Below are 8,981 nucleotides of genomic sequence, written 5' to 3' on the forward strand. Positions count from 1 at the left end.
TATATAGCTTTGTCTACCAGCTGCCGTTACACAATGGTCACGAAATATTCAAAGGAATTATGTTGAAAATAATTAAGAGTTACGTAGAATTTGTCTAGAAATTCAACCCACTCTGCCCACATTGTTGTGTAGCATTTGTATAGAATATAGACTTTTTTTTTCATTTTTCTTTTTGTAAGGGGCAACGGTACATAAAACTCGACCTGTTGTCTTCGTGAAAAAAAATTGCCTCGCAGTAGACTCACATGTACGCTTTCGCGACACACACAAAAAAATGTATGATAATGTATTGCCTACTGCAGGGTAACACTAGCGTAAGCCTGACTTATTGACTCTAGCTTGCCTGTACGCGCTCCGACAATACAGGCATGATAACGTACGTACCCTTGGAACAGATAAGTGGCGGCGGGTAAAGGCCGAGTGGAGATATCAAAGAGCAAGCTTCAACTATGGCGGACCAACGAGACGGTAAGTGACACGAGTTATGTAAATATAAAACTCTTTACAGTCCACTATTCATGTTGTACACAGCATCCACGCGTTAAGGCGTAAGCCGGACGGAGGCCTCTAAAATATTATATGGACCTCATATCTGCGAAACGCATATTGATACTCATTGGAACCGTCGTCCTGCTTAGGTGTATTCATCTGTGAATACGGCTGTGTGGCTGTTGAGTGACTTAGAGGAGGAGGAGGAGGAAGGTCCAGTTGAAAAAGGGCTATGTTGTTCCAAGTTGTCCTACTGGCCAGGATCAGCGCAATATAAACCACATAAATGTGCGCAATAGACGTCAAAATCCACTTGCGTGTACTCAAGCGCTGATAAGGAGGTAGTAGCAACGAGGTTCTTGAGAGAGCTAAGAAACGAAGACATATAAAAACTATGTAGTTTGTTTTCTTGTTTGTATAGCGCGACGCCCCATTGTATCGCAGATGAAGTTGATGCTCTTTACCGTTTTTGTAAGACACTCTCGCCCGCTAAAGGTGGTAGGGGGGGGGTAACGGTGGACAGACGAGCGGTCTGCCTGCTTCTGCTTAGCCTGGCGGAATATTGCTAGGGGAGAGGGCAGTGGGATGGAGGGGAAGGGGAGGACAGTTAACGTAGATGCTGGTAAGCACATTCTAATGGAGTTGGGGTTCAGATGTGCAGGCGGGCTGCATATAGCTCGCTGCAGTCTGTGTCTTGAATCTGTCTTGCATCGCCCGCTTAGCCTGTCCTATTTTGGACAAACGCGCTCTGCGTTGGTGTGGAGTCTGGCACGTACACTGACACGCTTACGCTTGAACTGGAGAAGTTCCTGCGCCGAAGACTGCTTGCGCCGGCGTGCGTGGCGGCGGGACGCCCACGGCGTGACACCTGAAAGCGCTCTCTCTCTCTATCGTGGTGGTTTTATAGCCGCACTGGAACCTGTACGGTAAATTCCGCCTCAAAATTACGCACCGACCTGTCTGACCACAGCCGCTTCCCCAGAGAACACCGCAGCGCACCAGTTAACAAAAGGCAAATATGTTTATTTGCTTACATGAAATTCCGCCCCAATTTGAGCTCTGTACTGTCCTCTGTCTGCCTGCTATGTGCAATGCTGATGTTGTGAATGGAACACTCCCTGAATAACCTCTTCATTTTCTTCCCGAACTTAGCACTCGTAGACTCGGACGGTACTTCAACGACTGGTGCCAGACCGTAAGTCCGCAAGAACAGGCTACTGTTTCACACATGGGGACTAGCTAAGGAAGTCACACTCGGCTGTGACACAATACATCCTGATTCGTCATGGGACTCGCAAGAAGGGAAACATAGAATTCTCGTAGTAACTTGAAACGAAGCCAGCGATGAGGGGCACCTCAACGAGTGAGCCGGCATGGTGGATACGGTAGGCCTAACATGTTACGAACGGTGTCTCACCTACAAGCTCCATGCGCCATTCTCTCCCATCTCAGCACAGGGTTTACGCAGTACAATACCCGTTCCTTACGGAACAGGAAGCAATCAACACACGATGATAGAAGACAAAACAAACGCACTTGGCACAGAAGAAATCACGACATGGATTGGATTGGATACCAGGGATGCCGAAGCCGACTGGCGTTCACGCGTTGAAAGGCCGTGGCCGTATTCACCTTATCGATCATAGCAGCTCCCATACTTCGATTATAGGGGGCATCGCCTCCGTACAGGTCCTTTGCTCTACCTGTCGCGAATTCCTCTTGTACAATAAGCTGGTCCCATGCTTGGCCTTGCTTCCTAATAGGCCTCAGCCTTTCGTCAGAAAACGGTTCCTATTCACACTGCCAGGTGAATCCCAGTGAGATTAGGTAAAAGAGTGTCCGGACATTTATTTCCTCGGTCACCAAAGTAATCAACACGCGCCAGAGGTTGAAAGACCTGAGCTGACATACAAGAGAGATTACGAACATTTGGGTCAGAACATATCACCGAAGCTTACTTGAGTTCACCAACGTTCAGGATACGCGTTTCACTTACTGCTAATACTAAAATACTTCCTTCACAGCATTTAGTACTCTACTGAAATTACTTTCAGTTTTGAGTATATTGTAGGTTATTTTAAATACTTTTTACGTGGAGTACGTATTTAGTATCTTCTTTTAAATATTTTTACTTGCCCGGTATTTTGTACATGTCTGTTCCTCCTGAGTATTAGCTACATCAGTATTCCCCAAACACTTCAATGATTGTATTGACTACGCAGATGAACAAAAATATAAAATGTCATCCGTAAGTTCCTCGTTAATTCCGTCAACTATGATATCCGTAATCTTTTCGTCTACAACTATTAATAGTTAGTATGGTAATAGTTAGTATAGTAGTATAGTATAGTTATTTAAGTATAGTAATAGTAGTATAGTAGTAATATAGTAATAGCTGTCGGCGTCAGAGAAAAGACCGGCACACCAGCCTTATCTGGCGTGGCTCGTAGCACCACAGTTTTTATTTTCATGGTGCCCATGAACAACTGTAGTATGCATAACGGGTGCACCGCATTAGCAAAACAAAATCATAGAGAACTATAGGGAGGGAGCCTGAAGCGGAAACTGCGGTAATGTTCCGCCAACAAGACCGGATATCCTCTGGATGTACGAATAATGTCCTAACGCATTCGTACGTCCGACGGATATCCATCGGACGTACGAATTAGTTAGGACATTATTCGAATAATACATTGTACGAATAATTGGACTAATAATAAATAACACTGTACGAATAATGTCCTAACGCATTCGAACGTTCGACGGATATCCGACGGACATCCATCGGACGTACGAATTAGTTAGGACATTATTCGAATAATACATTGTAGGAATAATTGTACAAATAATAAAAAACATTGTACGAATAATGTCCTAACGGATTCGTACGTCCGACGGATATCTGAGGGATATCCATTGGACGTACGAATTCGTTAGGACTTTATTTGTACATCCAGAGGATATTCGGTGTTGCAGGGGCTAAGTAGTACACACAAACCGACTGTTCACCGTAATCAGTACAATTTCGTTCCACCATTCTTTTTTGTTCTTCCAGATGTGGGCCGCCGCCGCCACAGCGAAGGTAATCATCACCCGTAACAGTATTATAGCAGATAATATTATGTTTATCATGCAACGTTTCGTTTCAGCGAATCTTCATACCGAGTTGATGCAATGCATATTCCGGATTCCATGAGGTACATGATGAACCACGCACGCAGAGGCCGCTGCTTGATATTTAACTTCGAGGTGAGCTGAATTGTTCGCAGGTGTGGTGCACGCAATCAAGCGCGTTATGTATTTGACAAATGCCAGATGACCACTGCCTGCTTAGCTCCCTCCTGGTATGGGATAGTTTGTGTTCTAAAGCAAGTTAAAGGGCCAATAAAATGCAAAAACAACTTGGTCTCAAATGAAAGTCCGATACTGATGGAATAGTTAGGAAGCAAACGATTGGATTGGATTGGAAATGAAAGAAAAATATGGAGCTGTTAGTCCAGACCCATTCAGGAATGACTACTCCAAAACGTGTTTGTTGGTGGAAGCAAATGAGCTGGTGGTGTACAGGCTGTTTCACTCAAGAGTGAGCCCTAATTATTAAGAAATGTACTTGAGATAAAAATTAGAAACCTTCTGCATCATACTTGTGAAGGTTTTTGCTGCCCAAACAGGCAGTTTCCATCAGTGTACCTAATTAATTTGTCTAATCAGCTTAACTGAACTAAAAAAATTCCCAAGGAAATGTAACTTTTTTTTGTGCTAATTAGAAAGCCCGTGGCCACAACACCCCATTTCAGTCACAATTACGGGATCTTTCACGATCTTTCCACAAAAATTTGACACCCGAACACATGTAAAAACTGCGCGAAAAACCGTCGCTCAGCAAGGCGCGCTCGTTCAAGTTGCCCCGCCTAAAATATGGGGAGGAGGAAAGGACAACACAGGGAACAGCACAGAACATCCGATGTCGGTGATTATCGGTAACTGATGGCTGCGATCAGATAAGCTTGCGAAGACAAAAAGCGTGATTGGACCGGTCAGAGTAGTCTGTGAAAAAATTTTGTCACGAAATCCTCGCTTCACTGTGTTTGTTTTCGTCGCCATATTGGGTGGCAGTGACGTGTCATGGCGACCCCACTGATATAAGCAAACCAATCAGTGGAGCAAAACTGTGATTGACAGGTAGAGCCTCTGTTTGTGACCCCTCCCAATGGCCAGTGTCTCTTTTTTGATATACAGCTCTGAACGTAGGTGGTGTGCGACGGTGCATTCGCGCAATACGTATAGAGTTCGCAGACGTACCGAGTGTGCTGCACCAGGAAATGCAGATGGGGTGACCGAAAATGAGGAACGTAAGCGGCACGCGGCGCCGCGTGCGGCAAAGCGTGCCGCAATTACACCCGACTTTATCTTCAGGAATGCTCACCAAGGAGTACAGTGACTTCCACGAGAAGTGAACGTGTTTCCGGTGTCTCTGGACGAGGCCCAGGGCAGCCTGTGGTCGAGTTTGCTGTTGCACGCAAATCATGTACGGTCACGGTGCAGGCGTTGTCCTTCGTCTACTGCAATGCTATCGCGTTTCGTACGCTCTTGGCAGTTTGCCAAAGAGTACACTGATTTTTTTTTCGATACCCATTTAGTGAATTGTAGCTCACAACAGTAATCAGTCAAACACAAATGTTTATAGTGACAACAATTATCTTCCCGTCCTTCGGACAGCGACACCAGTCCGCTTCGTAAGTCGCAGTTTTTCGCTGGAAGTGTCCCACGGTGTGGCACACGCGTACACGGGCAGCACAGACTGCAAACACCCTATGTATACCCGATGCACGAGCTGAAGCGACTTTCACTGCGTTAGTGCTGAGACAAGAAGGAGGCCGGTAAAATTCTCATTGTAACTTCATATAACGAAATCAAACTTTTGAATTGCGACGACAAGTGCGAAATTAGCATAGCGTGTAAAGAAATTTGAAGTGAACCCGTGGTGGGTACTTTAGTGCCCCTTTAACGCCGCATGGAGGCAATGATGATGATGATGACGAAGAATCTTCAGTTTAATGGTGCATTGGCTAATGGCGCATATTTTCTGTATTCAAGAGCTTCCACGGTCACCAGGCTCCCGGCCAACGTGAAGGAACAGACGTGGACGTGAGAGAGATCAAACGCGTGTTTTACCAACTTGGATTCGAAGTCGAAGTCCATACCAATCGCAAAGCAAGAGACATGGAGGATATGTTGTGGGATGGTGAGCAATTTGTGCTCTTGTGCACTAGAGTATATACGCTGTATCGTGGGACCAGCCCGTTTGCATAAACATTGTGCTGTAGGTACCTAACAGTCTGGACAACAACAACAACGCTTCCTCTACCGCAGCTTTGTATCGCGCTTTTAAGAACGTTGATCTTCGTTATCTGTCAGCTCGTTCCTAAACGCACCGCCAAAAGCTGCCAAAGCCTTCGCTTTGTATATTGGGCCTTGCAAAGTGCTTTTCTTCTCATTATCGTTACAAAAATACTTGCAGAGGAGACAAATAACGATCTGCGTATTGTGTAGTTTTCTCAAGCCATTGAGCACGGATATGACTCATTCCTTGCAGAGGCAATGGAGAACACTGGAGCCGAAGTGGACTGTTTCGTCTGTTTCGTACTAAGTCATGGCCAGTTGGGAAAGATTTACGCCTCTGACGACTGCATCAAGTTACAGGCACTGAGCCGACCCTTCACTTCATCGGTGGCCAAGCATCTTCAGGGGAAGCCCAAGATATTTTTCGTTCAGGTCAGCTTCTCGCTGGACGGATTTTGTGGTAGCCGTCAACTCGTTCATATTGTGCGCTGCTTCTCGTGCAGGCGTGTCAAGAAGTCGGTGGAGATTACAATGCAGCCATTGACGGGGAATGGAGCTACGATATACCGTCGCATCCTGATATATTTTTCGCCTTTTCCACGCCGCCAGGTATCGTTGCGATTTCTCTCTCAAACCATATCGTTAGAGTTTCCTTCGGAAAGGCCAACACCTGTAAAGTCTTCATAGTTGTCACCAGCTCCGGTGGCGCAGCGGTAACGCGTGCGCTTGGAGACTGGGAGGTCCGCGGTTCGAATCCGCGGGCCGGCTGTGCCGTCTAGGGTTTTTCCTGGGTTTCCCTCAGATGTGTAATAGGCGTATGCCGGCACAGTTTCCCTGAAGTCGGCCCATGGACGCAGCTATCCTCCCCCCGAGCGGATTCCGCTCGGTCTTCCACTTCACCCTTTCCTCTCCTCCTCTCCACCACCTTTCCCTTCCCGAGAAACATGCCGCCTAATCAGGCAGGCAGACCTCTCGGGTTCCTCCCAACGACACTCCTCCTCCTCCTTCATAGTTGTCAAAAAAAAATAAAAAATTCAGTGGTGATTTTGAGGTAAATCAGAGAGAAATGCATTAGCATTAAGTGCCTTTTCCGGTCTTAACCCGACTTACGGTTGTCCACTTCCCGTCTTACTTGACTTCCCGTTTGACAGTTTCAATTACTATATGTTGGTCGATTTAATTGGCCTCAATTACTTTCAATTACCCTTTAATTATCTTTTACGGAATGTAGTCGCAGGTTACCTGAGGTAATCTTCAATTTCATGTACGTACCTTTAATTACGTTTACTTGCTTTAGTTACTCTCAATTTCCCTTTGATGTTAACTCCCTTCAATTATATTTAATTACCTCCGTTAGCCTGCTGTTTCCTTCGGTAATTTCACTTTCTCTTAATTACATGTGTCTTAGATTAATTACCTTTAAGCTCAACTTTCTTGCTTTAATTGCCTTTAACTCCTTTTAATTACTCTTACCTCTTTCTCTTAATTACCTTAAACTACTTCAGTTCATTTACCTCCAATCACATTACCCTCTTATCTCCCCTTTATAGGTGCAGTTGTACCTCTGTCTCGGTGAGGTTTCACCACCTCATATATACACAGACCACACACACATATGCCCCTTACAGCTTTATCTCCGCCACCAGATAATTAGTCTGAACATTGTGAGTGGGGTGCACGAGGAAATGGCGGGCGCCTGACAAACGGGGAAACTAGCCTAAACAAATGACTCGTTTACGATACTGTTTTAAATGTTTGTTTATAGAACACGAAAATGTTGTCACAGTTGCTTCGCGGCGCTCACACAGAATTAAACCGGCCGACGGACGTAGGCCGACCAACAGACCGACAGGCAGACCGATTAAACGACCGACCCACAGACAGAAAGACAGAGAGACCGACCGACCGACAGAGACTGAACGACTGACCAACATACAGACAGATCGACCGACCGACAGAGACCGAACGACTGACCAACATACAGACAGATCGACTGACCGACAGGAAGACCGACAAACAGACAGAAACAGACAGACGTGTTCTACGTACATCGTCTCGCACGAGCGCATCCGAAACATGAGCGTACAAGTATGACGGTAGAGAGTGGCAGTTTGGATTTTGGAAGAATGCAGGTGCACTATACGTTTTGACTTAAGCACCAGCCTAAGCCAGTCACAGACGTAAGATCTGTGGACCTCGGACTTGTCCTGTTAGGAGATGGCTTGTCACGAGACTATACTACTGAGAAATTATAAATTACTGCGGGCGTCTTAAATACTACACTAACCGGCAACGATATGAAACCTACGAAAAAAATTCTTCTATTTTAGAAGTACTTCTTTCACACGTGTGTGTGTGCGGGGGGGGAGTGTTTCCCAGAAACTGCCGAGGTAAACATCCGTCAGGTAGACTTTCCGGGTTTTAGACTTGCCTTTCCAGAAAAAGCCTTCCAACGCAACAAAAAGTGATCTTGGCCGTGGGCTTCAGCGAGCCACAATAAGACAAGCGCTCGAGTGTCCATTTCGTAACGTAGCGATTTTTACTGTACACGTGACACATGGGCAGTCCTGGAAGCACCGAGGTTATTCCAGTATTTAGCACAACTGACATCACAGAGGCGTTACAAAATCCTATAAAAACCATGCGCCTTCCAACATCCAAGCATGTACATGTCTTCCTCCGTCTATCTTTCAGGCTACTATTCATGGAGGAACCCAAGGACTGGATCCTACTTCATCCAAACGCTGTGTAAGGTATTGGATGACAGCATCACAGCCGAAGGCACATCTCCTGATCTGGAAACGCTGGTGATTGGCGTGAATCGATACATCTCGTTCAAATTCGAATCCTACGTTCCCACCAAAGAAAAGCTTCACGAGAAAAAGCAAACGTGCTGCTACATTACTACCCTGACTAAGAAGGTGGTCTTTTCTAAAAGGTCAACTGGAAGCAGGAGAATCATATAGTGTGGTACCTCGGGCATGTTGTCCGCTACCTTTAGCAGAAACTTCTTTGCCCCACTCTCTTGTACGCTTTGGGTACTCGCAATAAAGCGACGCGTGTATCTGGTATACATTCACGGGATCGAATGCAGTAATTCCTTGCACCCAGGGGTGGACAGTAATACTAATGTTTTGTACTTCCTAGAA

The 8,981-nt window shown here is 45.8% G+C and overlaps 1 protein-coding gene across 1 annotated transcript; it reads left to right on the top strand.

Annotated features, from left to right (window-relative positions):
* Positions 1-371: 371 nt before the first annotated feature.
* LOC135368951 (caspase-7-like) lies at positions 372-8,907 on the top strand. The gene is made up of 8 exons (XM_064602519.1): positions 372-468; positions 1,642-1,684; positions 3,545-3,571; positions 3,639-3,738; positions 5,587-5,734; positions 6,086-6,264; positions 6,336-6,441; positions 8,527-8,907. The coding sequence occupies exons 1-8, from the start codon at positions 450-452 to the stop codon at positions 8,796-8,798; spliced, it is 894 nt and encodes a 297-aa protein (XP_064458589.1). The 5' UTR covers positions 372-449; the 3' UTR covers positions 8,799-8,907.
* The last annotated feature ends 74 nt before the right edge of the window (positions 8,908-8,981 follow it).

Source organism: Ornithodoros turicata, chromosome 9, assembly GCF_037126465.1.
Source record: "Ornithodoros turicata isolate Travis chromosome 9, ASM3712646v1, whole genome shotgun sequence".
Classification (NCBI taxonomy): Eukaryota; Metazoa; Arthropoda; class Arachnida; order Ixodida; family Argasidae; genus Ornithodoros; species Ornithodoros turicata.